This window comes from Pelecanus crispus, chromosome 1 (genome assembly GCF_030463565.1).
Source record: "Pelecanus crispus isolate bPelCri1 chromosome 1, bPelCri1.pri, whole genome shotgun sequence".
In the NCBI taxonomy this organism is placed as follows: Eukaryota; Metazoa; Chordata; class Aves; order Pelecaniformes; family Pelecanidae; genus Pelecanus; species Pelecanus crispus.
The window spans coordinates 11,901,652-11,920,451 of record NC_134643.1 but is presented as its reverse complement, the minus strand read 5'-3'; the positions used below and the strand labels follow the sequence as shown (position 1 = coordinate 11,920,451).

The window sequence follows — 18,800 nt, the reverse complement described above, 5'->3', positions numbered from 1 at the left end:
AAATCTGATTATAATTGAATCTCAATCATAATAAGGGACTACAACTTCTCATGTGCTTCAGACATGCTTAAAGTCCTTTTCCATTTGCAGCTTTTAATGGTAAAAGTCTTAAGGGCAGACTCTCAGCTTGCTAGTCATGCTTATTTTCACTTGCCAAGGACTGTAGTGGGTTTCTTCCAGGTGTCAGGTGCAGAACTGGTAAGCCCACTGGTTCCCTATGCTTTGCACTTTGTAAAAGATCCTTGCAGTCAGAGATTGGAGAGATAGCAGTGAGGCCAAATAGATAACCTCCCAGAGTACCCTTTTTGCTGTAATTCCTGCATTTAATGATCTTCACACTCCACAAAAGAACTCACAGAAGACCTGAGCAGAGAAAGCTTTTAAACACATGGCAGAATTTGATACTGTGATAGCCCCTGAAGCTGTGCTCTCCTGAGTGCTAGCAGAGCTATGGGATCCCCAAATCCTGAATGGGCTAGGAACAGAGGAAAGGAGGATTAACTAATGACTGTGGAAGGGCACATCATGTACTCTGGTGCTTTTCAGTTTGCATTTACCTTTCTCTAAGGTACTCTTCTAGGTTTCTTTTTCTCTTTTTTTTATTTTTTTTATTATTATTATTATTATTATTATTATTATTATTATTATTCTTCCCTTTCCCAGGATTCGCCTCTTGCTTAGAAAGTTACCATTATCTTTTTCATACGTTTTTCTTCACATCATTCTCTATTGCTCTTACTCCATTGTGGTTTTTTCTTCCCTCTTGTTCTCATAACCTCATTGCAGTCTTTCTTGAACAACCACTTCACCTGACTTTTATAACCTCTTTCACCCCCTCCTCTCCTAAATCTTCAGCTCTTTCTCAAGACACAAATGACTAAGTCCTGTTTTCTGTGAAATTAACTCTCAGATAATAATGATAGAATAGTCATCTTAGATAAATCTAGAGACAATGAGTGAATTTTCATAACCTGCCAGATATTCAGAAATTGAACATATTCTTACCATACTGTTTCTCTCACAGCCACAGATTTCACTGTTGCACTAAAAAACAGAAGTACAGTAATCTTCACAAAAAGGTTTCAAAAGAAACTGTATTTCACAGTGTTATTAATCAATCAAGACAAGAACAAGTGATTTGATTTTCAATATCTGTATATTAATCAAAATTAATTCTGAGTGTGTGTGGTTTATGACAAATATCTCTGTGAACAACCTGTATTCAGTAATTATCAACAGCACAATCTCTACTGTTTTCACAAAGTCTCTGGTACATCTCTCTTTTTAAGAATGCTCGATATATTAGGGATAAATAGTTTGGGGGACTTGTCAGGATGTCTGTATGGGGAGTATAAAGTAAAAGAGAAAGAAAATGTGCATTTCCATGTGTTTGGGATATGGAAAAAAAAAACCAGAAAACATGCTGCCAAGTATCTTTTTTGATCATGAAAATCTTCACCAGTCTCAAAGCATGGGAATCCCATGTGATAAAGGAAGCCCACCATCTCCAGTTAGCTTTTATGGCTTTGATTACTAGCATGTTTTCCTCTTTCTTGCAATATGTGTACACATACACACATAACTGTCTCTTTGCATTATGTCCTGAGCAAAACAACTAGCAGATAATGCTGCAGTCATTCATCTCAAATTAATTCTGAGATGTTGCTCTTTCTTTCTCCTTTTCAGTTATGTATTTTTATCCTTAACTGTTCTGACACTTAGGCAATGCATTTGCCTACCCATTGAACTACAGCTCTAAAACCTACAATGGCCAGACAATGTTAGCGATTCCCTTAATATACAACCAACCAAGCAACATGGCCTCATCCAACTGTTCCATAACACAATGTCTTCATTTTGTGCCTCTCCTCTCCTAATGTACTACTAATTCCTTAGTTTTTCCTTCCATTTAGCCTTTCCTCCTTCTCATTTACACCTAAGCATTAGATGTAAGGAATGAAAGGGTTAAGCACCTATTTCATTAACTTCCACCAAAATGCTGTGATGTTGGTTGCAATATAAATCCTTGCTGTTCACTGCTTACCCACCCTCCATACTAAATAAAAATAGATTCACCAATTCTTTTGCAGATTTTATTCACTGCTACAGCACACTCTTAGTACGGAGCCTACTGGCTGGAATATGTCATTTTTCTTTGTCTTTATCCATGTTCTATAATTATGAAAGCAAGACACGTACAAAATACAGCCTATTTCAACATAGATTTATTTTGTGCATTTGGATGATTTAAATACCGCAACTACTTGGCAACTACGCATCAGTGTGACTCTGGCACAAACAGCTATTAGACCTATTTGCATCTGAAGCTTTGAGAAATGCAAATAAAGTTCAAAAAAGACTTGGTCAATTGCTTACCAGGCTCTTGATTGTGGTTTTTGTGAAATTTTCCATCCAGCTGGTTGCGTCAATTTTTATTCCAACAACTAACAAGAAATACATGAAAGTCTTTTTTAGTAAAATGAAAAAAAAAAAGGTAACTGTAGAATCCTAAAAAAAGAAGGGAAAAATTATAATAACATCTAAATTATTAAACTGGAAAAGGATAAAATATGAGTTTTGCTCGGTTTTCTGACCACCAACATCCTTCATGAGACTAATAAATTAAGCACTCTTACTCAAACACAACCAGACCTTTGTCTTGATTTCCACTAGCAAGATTAAAACAGTCTCAGAGAAAAGAATGCTATATAAAGTGAAGTTCCTTTGAAATCTCAATTAAACTTCTAATTCACTGTTGAGCAACAACCACATAACTAATGCATTTAGAGTTTCAGTACCACTCTATCTTACCTGCTGGTTTCAGAAGCTTCCCATTAATTGTTATTTCCACAGCCTTGCTTACCATAATACCTGTTTCATAGCTATTGGCACCACTTTCTGAGAGTATAGAAGGGGGGGAAAAAAAAAAAAGAAAAGGTTAGGGTGATATAAAAGCCTCTTCCTCTGAAACTGAAATTAATGATTATTCAAATACCCAGAATGATTCAAAAAAATCCTTATTGAGAAGCACTGGCCCAGCTGTACCATGCATTTATCACCTGTAATTGTTCAGTTCACCAACATCTGGATGACTAAAGAATACTTTTGTTTACTTTTCCTCATTCAGTTTTTGTACACGGTTTCACTGCTTCATAAAGTTACTGTAGCCTTTTTTTTTTTTTCTGCAAACAGAGCCATGAATAGCTTTACACATGTGACCAACTCTGTTAAAACCAGGATCAGAGCCAAAGATGTTATCCTGCTGTCGTCTGTGTATTTTTCAATGCCGGGTATACTGACACCACTCACTAACCAACAATTACTTCTCTGACAGACTCCAGCCTGTTTTCAACACTGCTTAGTATGAAAAAGCAAGTTAAAAGTACATTCCCTGGAGCTCTGAAGAACAACAAAGATGTCAGGGAATTTAGTTAATTACCTTATTAATATTTCATAGAGAAAAGATGCAATAAGTAAGTATGAAATAACAGCAATAAAAGATCCCATATGTTTAAGAGAGGGGTATGTCATTTGTGGTAGCATCTGCTTTTAGATGAGCTTCACAAGGTTAATGCTGCTCACGTCAGTAAAGAGCACTTACTATTGTGCATGTATAGGTTTTAAATATCACAGTATTTCAGACAAAATGGTTTTGGTGAATAAGAGCCATTTGAAACAAAATTCAAAAGCAAAATTTAAATTAAGCTGCAGTGCAGTGGACAGTTACAGACTCTGGACCCTTATACCTGACCCCCAAGTTAGGTTCAGTGCTGAGGAAGTACTGAGGACTCAGCTCAAATAAGGCTTTTTTAGGTAGTGCTATTGTCCCCGAGTGCCATTTTCTTTCACTTCCTTTTAAAAGAATTCTGCCAAAACACCTCTGTAAAACGGTGTTTCAGTATAATAAATGAACACCAGTACTATGCATATTTTCAGCTTTGTTAATTCTGAGCATACAGGGCCACCAGAGTCGATGACAAATTATGATGTCCCTTGTTTACTGCCCTCATAGCTACCTTTTCCTTAATAATGGGTGATGTCCCAAGATTTTTTTTCCTTATGAAGTATCCCACTTGGATCCTTTGTCAGCGACCTCAACTGGTATGGGAAACTTCCAGAAGTACATTTACATTGGACTAGCTAGCTCTGACATTTCAAAACAGTGATGACTTACTGTTGTAGTACGGAGCTGTGAAAATATAGTTGTCATTATCTAAACTCCGTTTATAGAAGCTGACTTCATAAGTTTCAGCATTTTCCAACCAATCTTCTCCTGCCCTAATCACAAAAAGAAAATAGCGATCAAAAAAAGATAGTTAGAGTCTCATTAAAGCTGTGCTGCAGGTGGGGTTTTTTTAATGTTTTGCAGTTGGAAATAATGTGGGATTCATTCATATGATTGTCCTCAGACTTTGTCAGCTTTCACTGGTTAACTGCCAGGTGTAATTATTAAAAAAAACTCTGAAAAAGAAGGAAATAGTATTCTTGGAACAACACGGGTCTTGTCTCATCATTTTTGGATATATTGAGAGACATGTAACTGCAAACTACTTACAACAAAATATAAACAAACCTTTATAGCACGTTACCTCTTGAGAAATCATCCCAAAACATTTTATATCATTAATAACACCAAAACAGAAAAGAAACTGATTTTGGGAGTAAAATTCATTGCCATTTTCACATTTTGGGGAAACACAGAATAACCTAAGAAAATAGATAAATTTGCCATTTACCAGTATATCTGTACTGGTGCCCTCACTATTCCCAGTCAACTATTCCCAGTCACTGACGGGAGTGTCTAGTTTATTATATGACCACTTTCACATTTCCGCTTTGCCCTCTGGTCATGATACATTTTTCTCTCTTGAAGTCCCTGGACCATTTGGTCTGCTTTTATTAGTCTAAAAAAAAAAATTTAAAAATCGCCTACTGCTTTACAGTATTTGCAGCCTGCCAAACAAATGAGTGCTTAGGCGTAATTAGGGATTAGCATGGCCCCACTACTACAAGGGCACTGCTTTTACTACTACTCTACACTGATTAGAAACTTGGTTTACAAGGACCTGCTATGGAAATAATGCTACAGATCAGTTTCAAGCAGTGACACAGGGACAATCAAAGAAAAACAAGACATTCCATTCATTCATAGTCATCAGTACAGATTAGACTGTAGGAGAAGTTGGTTTTCATTCAATAAACCCATTAGTTAACTTTCCACCCTTTCAGGTTTCAAAACTATCATATTATATTATTTTACAATAATTATTACCTTTTTGGGAACACTCTAGTAATTCCACCATCTGTAACAACAAATTGTGCAACAACTCCATCACTGTAAACAAAAATAAGATTTAAAATGAAAACTGACTGAAATTCTCATAAGTTTCTATGTCAAGGATTGCATAACTGAATTAAATCTCTATCCTGTGTAAACATTAACGTATCTGTATATACAGACACATGTATATAATTTTATTATCAAACTTCGAAAAATCACAGTCAATAAAAAGAATACTTACAGAGACAATTTACTCCAATAATTTTGGGCAAGTTCATTTGTAAATCCTGCATCCAGCAAAACTCTAATGACCATATCAGTATTGCCTATCAAAAAGAGGTAAGACAGTCATCTGAAACCATATAACATGGAGATTCATTAAATGGCTAAAATCTAATTCGGAGTTGTCAAGATGTTACTGCCACAAAAACTGGGCTATTTCTATTAAAAATATTGTCTAACTTCAAATTACATCAAGTACTTACTGTTAAATAGACTTCTCTGAAACTCTTGCCTTCACTTAAGATTTTTCTTCATTGTATCCTAAAAAAACCTATCTTTGTGTCATATGAATAAGCAAGGTGACAAGGGTACAGGTCCCAGCTTTGCAAAGCCCCTATGTAAAGTTTGGAAATTAACCTATTTTTAAAGCATGCTTTCATTCAAACAATTTTTATCTCAGGTGATGCAGTGAAACAACACTTAATTCTTAGTATAACTTACTCTTACATGATAGCAAAACGGAGATAATTCAATTATACTATAAATCTATTTAAATCAGTTAAGTCCCAGCCTCTCAGAAAAACCTATTTGCCATCTGAAAATGGGTACAAGGAAACAAACTAATTTTGAATTAGTAGCTTAGATGGATATGTCATTTTTAAATATCTTCGAAAAGATGGTTTGAAGTCAGTGCTTCTCAAGCATCTTTTTCAGTACCACTTTGCAAGAGAAATTTCTAAGAAAGATCAACAGAAGTAAGCACGTTCTTTAATACAGATTTTACCACTATGGAAAATAAAACAAGCCTAAATTGGAGCTGAATAATGTAAAGGGAAAATCTGGCTCTTGGTCTTCAATGGCCAGCCTTGTTTAATATCTTTATCGATGATCTGGATGAGGGGATTGAGTGCACCCTCAGTAAGTTTGCAGATGACACCAAGTTGGGTGGGAGTGTCGATCTGCTGGAGGGTAGGATGGCCCTGCAGAGGGACCTGGACAGGCTGGACCGATGGGCCCAGGCCAACTGTATGAGGTTCAACAAGGCCAAGTGCCGGGTCCTGCACTTGGGTCACAACAACCCCATGCAGTGCTACAGGCTTGGGGAGGAGTGGCTGGAAAGCTGCCTGGCCAAAAAGGACCTGGGGGTGTTGGTCGACAGCCGGCTGAACATGAGCCAGCAGTGTGCCCAGGTGGCCAAGAAGGCCAACAGCATCCTGGCTTGTATCAGGAATAGTGTGGCCAGCAGGAGCAGGGAGGTGATTGTGCCCCTGTACTCGGCGCTGGTGAGGCCGCACCTGGAATACTGTGTCCAGTTTTGGGCCCCTCACTACAAGAAAGACATTGAGGTGCTGGAGCGTGTCCAGAGAAGGGCAACGAAGCTGGTGAAGGGTCTGGAGCACAGGGCTTATGAGGAGCGGCTGAGGGAACTGGGGTTGTTTAGCCTGGAGAAGAGGAGGCTGAGGGGAGACCTTATTGCTCTCTACAACTGCCTGAAAGGAGGTTGTAGTGAGGTGGGTGTTGGGCTCTTCTCCCAAGCAGATAATGATAGGACGAGAGGAAATGGGCTCAAGCTGCACCAGGGGAGGTTTAGGTTGGATATTAGGAGAAATTTCTTTACGGAAAGGGTGGTCAAGCATTGGAACAGGCTGCCCAGAGAAGTGGTGGAGTCACCATCCCTGGAAGTGTTCAAAAAATGGGTAGATGTGGCACTTCGGGACATGGTTTAGTCTAGTCTACCCTTGATTGGTTTAGTGTGGACTTGGTAGTGTAGGTTAATGGTTGGACTGGATGATCTTAAAGGTCTTTTACAACCTAAACGATTCTATGATTCTATGTCACACAGTAAATCAGTGCTAGAACCATGACTAGAACCTACAGATCTGAATTCTGCCAAATCTCAGCCACTCAGCCTTGCTGAGGAGATGGGAAACTCCTTCTGGGGAAAAACAAAAATAAACTCCCCCAACTTTTCTTCAGTTTTGCTCCACAGAGAGCCATGACATGCTCTGTGGTTCACCCTATGTCTCAGATTCCAGAAAGCTCATATTGACCTTTTTTTTAAAAAAAAATGCCCTAATTCAATCTGTTTTCACAAAACAGATCAACAGGGACATGTATTTGGCTACTGAAAAGCTTCATAAGCTTTAACAAAAAGGCTTTTTTGTAAAATCCAGTGAAGCCTGAACATGTAATCATGTCATGCACAGAGCCAGTAGCTCTGATTTACCAGCAGGAAGCACTGTCTCTCACCACTTTAATACATTAATTTAATTATCATTAGATATTTTTACATGACTTAGCTAGATAAACCTTTAAACTGCATCGAATGCCACAGAGTCACCTCCCCTATCTGCATGCACACTGTCATGGTATGGTATCTAATATAAGTTAGGGTACTGTTTTAAAATTATTTCTTCAGCTGAAAGTTATGACAAGAGCTCACAGGATGAAATATGGATGGCCTTGCTGCATCCACATTTTCCTAGAAATTAAATTGATATTCTATCTGAATATAAATATGAAAATATGTCTCTCAGAGTGATATTTATCTCTGCTAATATAGACTCTTAATATTTTACTTGAATGCATTTTTGTTTAGGATCCCCCTGTACTGCATGCCCCTCCAGAAAGTGAGACTTGCTTACTTACATAAAGCAGATGTTAAAGACAAGTAGGGTGAATTGTTCTTACTGTGCCCTTAGTAATAACAGAGGTAGTTGGCTAACTTCCTGGCTAACTTCTAACAGGTTAAAGTTGGATGGCGTGAGTCAAAATATAACAGGCTTTAAACTTATAGTATATAGATAATTTCAATTTGGGGATTTTACTAGTTATTCTTTTTGAAAAACATTTTTAGCTCAGATAATTTCCATAGCCACTGTTTCCTGTAATCAACACTGTTTACTTATTCAGGAGACTATTTTAAAAGTAACTTAATTATTAGAAAAAAGAAGGGAAAAAGTGAACTTTGTTGTGGATTCCAAAATGAAATATAGCAATAATTTGATAACATTTTTGGCATAATTACTTACTAAGCCCTAGTGTATACTACACTATGACTGAATGTGCCCTCAATATTTGCTTGTATAACTGGTGACTATTAAACCAGAATTTTCCTTTATTAACTGGTTTAAATCATTTGAGGTCAATGCTTTCATTTCCAAGACTGAGTCAAGAGACTCAAGTAAAATTTCAGTCAATGTGTCAATGAATAAGATCACTCTATTAAAAACAACACCACCTACACATGCACACAAAAATAGCATTTTGTGAGATCTCATATTTAAGTGCACATTCCTTCAGTTACATGGTCTAGCAGAGAGATTCTTATTGAATTGATCAGTGATCCCTGACAGCAACATTTTAAAAAGACTTGGGGAATGCAAGACAAAAAAGAAAAAGTTTATTCCAACTGCTTATAAATTATTAATAATGCTAAATAGACTTGTATGCATAAACAAACAAATCCAAACATTAAATTTTTCATGAGAACAAGACTTTAATGCATTACTGACGGATTTCTCAAAAGCATAACTCCTCATTTATTCTAAATAGAGTTTAAGGCCCAATTTTAAAACGTGAATACCTCCTGAAAGCCCAGTGCTCACCACTGCAGCAGTTACATGAATCTGTGGTCTTAAACAAGTCAAGCCCAAGCAATTTGTGAACCAGCAATAGAACTTCCGTATCTTTTATTCTGGTTATTGGTTATTTCAGCTGTTGCCTCCTTTTCTTTACTTAGTTTGGTTATATAAGCTGACAAGAAAGCAGACTGAAGTTTTCATTACAAGATTTTGAAGTCTATTTGAGACTGACTTTGGCTGATATGCTCAAGAGAAAAAACTGGCTTCAAAATATTTGGAGTGTATTAAAATGAACTGGTAGTTATTTGCTGCTAGAACAGAATGCCGAGAGGAATTGTGGAAAACACGGGATGCATTATGCCCTGCAAACTTTCTTAAATAAACCCAGAAAACTGCGAACATTTTACAATCCCTACCTTGAACAGAAAATCCCCAAACTAGATGTATTTCTACTAAAAGAAAAATCACGGAAGATAAAAACCAAAACCACATGATTTGGGTATGAAAGCTGGCATTTTGACTAATTCTCATTTATGAGTAAGTATGTTCCTAAGGAAAAATTTCAGCAGATTGAGAAGAATACTTACATGACGGACTGCTTGGAGTATTTCTGTCAATAAATTCATTGAAATTTAATAGAAATTCAGTGTTATTTTCTGATTTTTTTACATCATTACAGTATTCTCTGAAAAACAACAAAACATCAGTCTTCTCAGATTTGTTTCCTTTGCTACTAAAGCAGACAAATATGGCTCAGCAATTTTAAAGTCCAAGCAGGTCTGTGAAACTACAATGAGGTAGCTGGCACTACTACGTCAATTGACTACCACGGTCAATATTGAATGTTGATCATATGGAATATTTCAGGCATCTGCAGGAAATAAAGTGTTCAAGCTCCTGCCTAAATCTGAATTATAAGAAAACTCCATGTATGAGATAGGGCACAGATTCCCAGAAAAAGCACTCAGGACTAGTGTAGGCCCTGAAATTAGGAGATCATAGAGTCTATAAACTAAGCAAGAAAATGCCCAGTGAATTTAGACTGCTCCTGGGTTAAACTGTACTGGAAAGTACATGGACTGCTGTTGAAAACATAGTCACTTCATGCTCAGCTAAGGCCAGATTTATGGGATAAGGTCCTAGCCTCTGAGAAGTCTTAAAAGCAATTTTAATAGGGTACACAGCACGTAAGCATATAACCACTCTTTGTTTTGACATATGCAAAACAGATGAACAGTGAACTACTGTCGTTTACATAATGTAATAAAATAAAGCAATATATCATTGGGCAATTCACTGAATACAAGCAAGCACAATAAAAGTCACTGGGCATTTTGAAGGCAAATATTAGATGGTGAGTGGCATTAAACAAGTTTAATTAAAATGTAGAGAGTATTCAGCAGAAAAGCAGGGAGCTGTCTTTTTAAATGAGCTTTTCATATTAAATTAATTTTATGAACAAAAGAAGTCTGTTCAAGTATTTCATATGAATAAGCTCTCTTATTACTCTTTACTTGCTTTACCATGATCCTGAAAGACTATAGGCAGAATTTGCCTTACTATACCAACATTCACATTTAAACAGAGCTCCATGTCAATCAGGCTTTGTTCTTGTAGATCAGCCTGACAACTAGGGACTTGCTGGAAACTGCTAATTGGTAAAATTGATTATCAGTAACTTCAGTCCTTCAGAAAAAAATAAATTAAACAGTTAAGCTGAGAATGCATTTGAAGATAGGAGACTATGTTTACATAAGAATCTACCTAAACCAGTCTAAATTTAAAAGGATACAGAAATGTATAAGATAAATAAGAAATGGAACAATTCTTAACTGATTTTGATGGTACAGCATTTCCTTTATTTGTCATAACTGTTTTTTAAAGGAACTTGATTTTTAAGAACTATTTATCACACCATGTTTCCCCTACAAACATATATTTACAAGCGCAACAAGGACTACACAATTTCACATGAAAAAAACAGGGAACTAATGAACTTACTCGATCAATTTTCAATGACTCAATCATTTTTTTGTTCAATGAGTCAAAAATTAGTTCATCCTTAAGTGACAGAGAGCTTTGAAACACTTTATCTTGGAGCTGGAAAACATCTCGAGTATTATGGTACCTATGTTGCCAATGAGAAGCTAAGGTGCAAAGCCATAAAATCTTAAAAGTCACAGCCACAAGAAATGAACAGATCTGTATAAGATTTCCATTAAAAACATCAACAAATGATGACATGTCAGATTTTACAGCTCTCTGATTCATGTAAAAAGGAACCAGAGTTTGAAGATGCTATTTACATTCTAGCAAGAAGAAAAGATAGATCATTTAATAACTGTTTTTTTACTTAATATTTTTTACCAAAATGAACTTTACTGCTCAGGTCTGTATTTCACAAATGTCATTAATCTGATCAAATGCCTATTTACTGCTGAAATAATACTTATTACCGGGAAATTAACCAACCTTGGTGCTATAAATGTATAGCCAGCTTCATCAAAATGATCAAGCTTCAGTGTTTCTGAATCTACAAAGATGAAGAGTAAACACCAAGTAAGTAAACTGGGCTTTTTGCCATAATTTTTCCCCTGAAAATACTTGACTAGCTTTTGCATGCATCCATGAATTCAGAAATAAGAGTTTATTTTGAGACACTTTCCTACTAATACACTGTATAGTTCTCAGTATTTCACAGTATAGGAAGCAATTACTTGATTATTATATACAACATACAACTGGCAACAGTAATGTATCTAACAACTTAGAGAAGACGTTTCATTAGCATGACAGCATGAAAACATATGAGATGTTTTCATTAGAATTACAATCTGATAGAAAGAAATATTTGGGACACTGAGTTGTTAGAACATGAAGGAAAATGCTTCTAGTATTTTCTGCAACAAAGTTTAAAAATTCATCCATATAAGCATCTCTTCAAATGCTACTGAAAATAATGGCTTTAATAGCTGGTGTCACTGAACACTAATAGGACCAGACAAAGAAGGATTAGAGATTAGCAACATATTGAAATGTGCATGAAAACAGAAAAACTCTTCACATATTTTTTTTCCTTTCTATTGCTATGGCACCAAATGATCATGGGAAAAATTCTGAGATGAAGAATACAGAGGAGAATATCCAGTAGGAATAGAAATAGAAGTGAAAAATATCAACTGCAGTAAACAAAAGGAAATCGAGCAACAAGAATATACTTGCCCTTTTTGATTGCCACTATCCATCAGAAAGAGAAAGCAGGGAAACAGAAAAAAACAGGGTAAAGCAAAAGGGGTAACTAACCAATATTTTATTCAAACAGCCCCTTGAATAAAAATATTGTGCATAGATAGATCAAAGGTTCAATTTACATACAGCTGTAGTCTGGAAAAAAGACAAACATCTTTGAAGACTGAAGAATATGTTATTCTCAATTATTTCTCAAGTACCTTCTATATACTGTGGCTATTTCAAGGGTCTGTTTTGAATGTTATATTGATTTAAGCGCAGAACGAGGTGATCTAATCCATCAAGAGGACCATATTCACACACTAAAACTTTAATTTTAAACTACTAACTATTTGGCAAAGTTACAAAATAAATCACTGATTATTAAAAACTTGCCATATTCTACTTCATATGCAGGAGGTGATGGTAGAGGACAGTGATTTAGCGCTAATCAAGCTTTCTCTAAACTAACAGTATCTATGCCTGTCACAGAGATTCACAGTACTTTTCTAACTTTCTATTTAACCGCATATTTGTTCAAGTTTTTCGTAACACTTGGATAAAAGGATGTGATGGGTTCTATTTTGTCTACTGTCGAGAGTACAGTTAAGCTACACCTAATAAACAAAAAGCTTTTGAATACTCACAAGTATCATTTCCGAATATCTTTCCAGAATCTGTAAATGGCTTGAAATTAGTATAATCCAAAATACATTACAAGCATCCACTAAAGCTATTTGTAAAGTGCAAAATAAATCCTAGCTGCAAGCCAAACCAAACAGCGCTTTCACATTAATCTATTTCTACAGGCAGTAGAGGTAATTTGCTAAATATGATACTGTAACTATTGTAAAAATAACAAAAAAACACTTTACTACTATAGTCTATTTCACAATATTTAGCTAATAGAATGAAAAAATTAGTATCCAGACCCTTAAAATGACAGCAACAGAGGATACACAAAGCAATGATTCTATAGGCACAGAGCAAGGGGGAAGGGATTGTCAGTGGAACTGGGGTACCTGCACATATTCTATCTTTATAGAATATTTCTTGTACCTTGGATGTTACAATGGGTTAGAATCATTGCTGCAGATATTGCGCACACATGATAACATCAGTGAATTCCACAAAATTTATGAATTTTAAACATTGCTTTTTTAAGCAACTCTGAGACTTGGCAATGCTAAACAAAACCAGGGAACCTTCATAGTACTTACATCTAGCTTGAGTTATTGATTCTTCTATTTTGGCTTTAATATAATAAAAGCTGTATGATGGTAATACCAATGCCAAACTGCAATAAAAATGAGACAAGTAAAGCAATTAAGTTATTTGCAGCAGTTTTCTAGTTTCAGTTTCTATGTGTTTTGAAAGCAATTAACAAGTTTGGAATTTGGATCGTCATGAGACAAGATAATCCTATAGTGACATACCAGCCTCACACTTTGTATTAGACACAAGTAGGTTCATGCCAGGCATGAAGTTCCCTGTGTTTATTTTCATTCTTATTTATGCTTTTAAGCATAAATGCACTTTGTAACAGATGAGCAAGGAATTTCCAAATAATTGCAAATAATAAAAATGCATGATTTCTCGTGTCTTCCACTAACACATTTAGCACCCCAATGTAGCACATGTCAAAGTGATCACTGACTGCAAAAACCAGCATGTAGTACTGCACTGATTTGCATGCATCATATAATGACAGATTCTTCTTTTACTAATAAAACAACTACCAGTATTCTTTAGGAAATATATCTGGCAGTACTTGAATTCACATTATGTTCAAGATATAAAATATTTTCTTGAATCATGCAGTCACCAGTAAAAACTTTTGAGCATCACTGTGTAACATTTTAAGATTTGCAAAGCATTTGCAATGTATTTTCTTTTAGATGACACTTATTTTTGTTCCAAAAAGATAGGGCTTCTTTTTGCAACTAAATTCAATACATGTGTAGAAGAGTTCAGTTCTAAAAAGGTATGTAAAGGACAGGAGGCATGAGTAATCATTAAAGAAGTATCACCATCTCCCACACCGCATTCTTAATATTTGCACTCAGATTTCATGACTGTAGAACTGCAAAGGTTTCTAATGGATAGCCGCAGAAATTAACATTAAAAGTTGTACAATTGAGCCATAAATGAGATGACCTTTAATGATATGTTTGGGCTAGATGATCTCTGAAGGTCCCTTCCAACCCAGAGCATTCTACAATTCTATGATTTGCCATTTAAACAGAATGTAAGTGAGATTGCTGAATATTTAGTGATAGCCTCCTACCAATTTTCCTCTAGGGAAATCAGTAGCAGTTTACCTGTCATTAACAGTTACTGCTAGCAGAAATTGCTAATTAAAATCTATAATTTTATGTTTAATAGGTTTGCTGAAATGTGATTCCATGGATTTATTGCTGTATCTCATGCCAGGGAACTCAGTAAGAATTAAGAAGTCATATAAATCAAATGTATTTCTTTACTGATTGCTAGATGGCATAGTGTGATAAAAACTTTTCTTTTCTTACAGGGTATAAAGACAGAGGCAGTTCAACAGAAAACTGGGATGCTGAATAAAAGATAAAGTCCTACATTTGCATTCCCTTCTTAAAACTGATTTCTTTGGGTTTACATATAAATTAACACTTGGATTCTCCTTGGCTGTACACCTGTGCAGAACACAACAAAAAATGGGAACCAGTTTGGCTGAGGACTACGGTAATTCACCACAATAAAAATACTGTTTTGGTAAAAATTTGACTCAATATATATACCATCTAGTTTTGAACTAGAGAAGTTTAACTTTTCTGGGACTTGGTAAACCCTAACTTGTTTTGGATAATGTCAAGTTTTTACATTCCTTGTAATGTTAGAGAGCTGTGTGCTTAAATGAGTTTAAAATAATATACAGGTCAATGTTGCATTCAAGGGGGGATGTGCTTTTACCCATTACTTCATTTATTCCTGCTGCCATTCACCATATGATTTTTATATACAAAGCAGTATTGGTGCTAATTAGTTAAAACTTGTCACAAATAGGGATTTCAGAGATAATCAATAGCATGGTTCCTGCCCCTAAGATCTGACATCAAGTTTAGCAAAGTCAAGATACAAGCAATGACTGACTAAAAAAGATTTGCACAAAACATGTAACTTCTTTTATTTAGACCAAAATATAGCATCTTCCTTTTTAATATGCATATTAAAACAAGAACATGGAGACAATGCAAAGAAAAGATGAAATAAGAGGAGGAATCTAAGAGAAAGTGTACAATTAAGAATCAAAGTATGGTGTGATACAGAAAGTAGGAGAAAAAGTAAGATTCTTAATGTCAATCATAAAAACCCATTTTTTCCTGCATACTGAAATACCCTAGTGACAAATCTGAACAGTTGGATGAAAGACTGAGGGTCAGGTCCTTAGACAGAACAACAGTTCTGAGCTGTAAAGTAACCCAGCAAATCCTGCAGGCCCGGACACAAGACAATCTGGTCCTGACTTAGCTAGTACAGAAAATGTAATGCTAAAATATTAACCAAAATAAACAAAAAGGACATTTAACTCCATAAAAGAAGTCAGAGAACAGAAATGAGTTACCTGTAATCAGTGCCATTCACAGCAGTCCAGGTATATGTTCTGTTTCCTTTATCAATATATCTCTACAAAGAGATATAGATGGAAAAATAAATTATTAAATCTGAAGCTTCAATAAGAGTGTCCTTTTCTTGAGAAATACAGTGGAAAATGTAGTACAAATCTGTGGGAAGTCTATTTACTATTTTGCTAAAAGTGTGAGTTGAGCTGCAACATTTTCCAAACTTATATTATGCAAAAGAATCACCTAAATCCTTTTTATTGAACATTAACAAAATGCAAATTTAACTAAAATCAGACAAATATAACCTATCATTTTCCCTTTTAAATTCATTAGCCAATCATATGCAAACTTTTTTCTATGTGATTTAAATTTGATAAAAGATATTATCTCCTTTACGGACCATTTTGCAGTTAAACTATGAAAATAAAACTCCCTCAATTATAAAAAGACTTTGTATGTAACTCTTTAACAACAAAAACACCCAGTGCCTGTCCTTTCAGGTCACAGTATCGCTAAAATGCTAAATGCATTTAAATTTAAGTCATATCTACAGGCACAGCCAGGTAGTCCTGATTGTATAGGCACCCCATGCTAAATTTACATGTGTTTCTAATCTCATTAGATGGTTTTTGAATTTGTGAAAAATTTAACAAGGAAGCAAATGTTTGTTTTTAAATAACTTAATATATTAGGATAAGCTTTACCATTCATTTTCTTTTGGTATGAAAAATGAGGTGATAAGACACAGTCTCACAGTTCCCCATAGATTTAATTATTAATGCACCTGGCTGACAACTTTTTACTTAATTTTCCACTTTGAAAACTACAAGTTTATGCCAGCTGCAACATATTATTATTTTACAATCAGACATTTGTAAGCTAGAAATGAAGTCTGCGCAGCTGTTGCGCCGCAACTTTACAAACATTGGTGAAAGGTACCACAGGTATACTTCTACTTCTTTCTTTCCCTGTGGTAAAACAAAAGTGTGAAAATGACCATTGTTATGAAAAAGAGTTATCTTTTTTGACATTTATGATTTGAAACCTTCTCATTACCTGGCTGCTGCTTTCCAGCATTTTAAGTGTTCAAAAAATGGGTAGATGTGGCACTTCGGGACATGGTTTAGTCTAGTCTACCCTTGATTGGTTTAGTGTGGGCTTGGTAGTGCAGGTTAATGGTTGGACTGGATGATCTTAAAGGTCTTTTCCAACCTAAACAATTCTATGATTCTATGATTCTATGACAGTGTAAATAATTTAATAGTCATTTTGGAAAGAAAAAGAAAAAAAAATTAAAAAATTTAAAAAAAGAAAAAAGAAAAAGGAAAAAAGAAAAAAGAAAAAAGAAAAAAGAAAAAAGAAAAAAGAAAAAAGAGAAAAGAAAAAAGAAAAAAGAAAAAAGAAAAAAAAAAGAAAAAAGGAAAAAAGAAAAAAAGAAAAGAAAAAAAGATGCATATATCAGCATCTAATGCCCTGATATATTTTATGTTTAAGGTAAAAAGATGGCTGAAGAGATTCTTGTCCAAGCCTATTTATATTTAATAATGTGCCTATCCTATTACTTCAGCAGACACTTAAAGCTAACGCTGGCAGCCTCTCCAAATCAGGCACAGTGCCATGTATGTTAGCAAGAGAAAAGTAGTGCCCAAGGTGGGAGGGAAGGAAGAGAAGAACTGGGCTCATATTAAATCCTGTTGCCCCCAGCACTGTGAACGTGCTTGAAAGCGAACTGGCTGAAATCTCCTTTCCAAGATAATCCAGGAGATCACAAGTCCTCATACATCCACTCCCATTTGCCTTTGCCTCCTTCATTACCGCACGGTCTGAGACCATCTCAGCCCCAGCTGGTCCCTGCCGAAGAACCTACACATTATTGCAGTTTTTGTGACCCTTCAGTTTTCACTACTGCCCACCCTGGCTGCCTAAATGTGGCAATGCTTTTGTTCCTATGGCATCCTCTCTGCTACTCGGAAAGCCCCTGAGGCCTTGGGAGACTCCAGTGTACCCCACCCACACTCGCTACGAGTCCAGTCTCTATGCTGTAGTATGAGGTCATCTCCCAAGACGCTGCTGGGGCCAGCTGCAATACAAAAGGAAAGCAATGCAAACTTAAACCAAAAAGCAAAACAAAAAGGACATCAGTTTTAAGCCTCAAGACTGCAACTGTCAGGTCAGAGCAGCTGACCACATCAGCCCTTTTTATAAGAAAACATGAAACTACCAAGTCCGAAGTGATACATGGCTTATGCACAGCCCGTGGTCTGAAGCAGCTTTATTCTGGCTCTAGCAGCCTGGAGCTGGTAGGGCGCAACGGCTTGAAGCAGCCACCATTGCAAGCCGTTTCTGGCTGCTCCCTTCTTCTCTCGGAGAGGTCCAAGTAGAGGAAGAAATCTTGGGCCATGATGCAAGGGAAGGTGAGGGAAATTAATTTCATTGGGCACTTGAAGAATCTGGGATCAAAAAGCTTGGGATATTCTATTCACATCCAGGTTGTGGTCTGGGCCGTGCATAACTGACACATTCTCATGCACTCAGGGACGTAACATTCCCTTCCCACCCCCCCGCCTTGATGCTGTAGCTTACTCCAGAATTTGCAGGTGTAAATGTTTCCCCTCCCTCCACCTTTGGGCAAACAGTTGTAGGACCAATTGTTTCAGGTCTATTTTACCACACAGTCTGAGAAATGTATGCACAGCCGGAGATCTCTTCAACAACTTTGCCATTAATGCAATTTCTTGTATAAACCCAATGGTGTTATTCTATTTCTGTAGCCTTCTAATCCTCCCTTTTCTAATCACCTACACAGAGCCCTTTTCACTCATAGGCTTGGAAGGGCATTCCTTGAACAAAACACCACCACAAGTCTGAAAATGTCCCAGTGAGTCC

The 18,800-nt window shown here is 36.1% G+C and overlaps 1 protein-coding gene across 6 annotated transcripts in view; it reads right to left on the bottom strand.

Annotated features, from left to right (window-relative positions):
• The window catches only part of CACNA2D1 (calcium voltage-gated channel auxiliary subunit alpha2delta 1), a 451,440-nt gene that overhangs the window by 18,826 nt on the left and 413,814 nt on the right, over positions 1-18,800 (bottom strand). For 3 of the 6 annotated variants that reach the window (XM_075713008.1, XM_075713002.1, XM_075713014.1), the window contains 10 exons: positions 15,914-15,975; positions 13,521-13,612; positions 11,560-11,620; positions 9,675-9,772; positions 5,523-5,607; positions 5,273-5,335; positions 4,175-4,278; positions 2,812-2,898; positions 2,377-2,444; positions 1,006-1,044 (listed from right to left, as the gene is read on the bottom strand). In XM_075713008.1, the coding sequence (XP_075569123.1) occupies positions 1,006-1,044; positions 2,377-2,444; positions 2,812-2,898; positions 4,175-4,278; positions 5,273-5,335; positions 5,523-5,607; positions 9,675-9,772; positions 11,560-11,620; positions 13,521-13,612; positions 15,914-15,975 (759 nt within the window). The remainder of the gene's footprint in view (positions 1-1,005; positions 1,045-2,376; positions 2,445-2,811; positions 2,899-4,174; positions 4,279-5,272; positions 5,336-5,522; positions 5,608-9,674; positions 9,773-11,559; positions 11,621-13,520; positions 13,613-15,913; positions 15,976-18,800) is intronic. The other 3 variants (XM_075713021.1, XM_075712994.1, XM_075713027.1) reach the window with 2 other exon arrangements.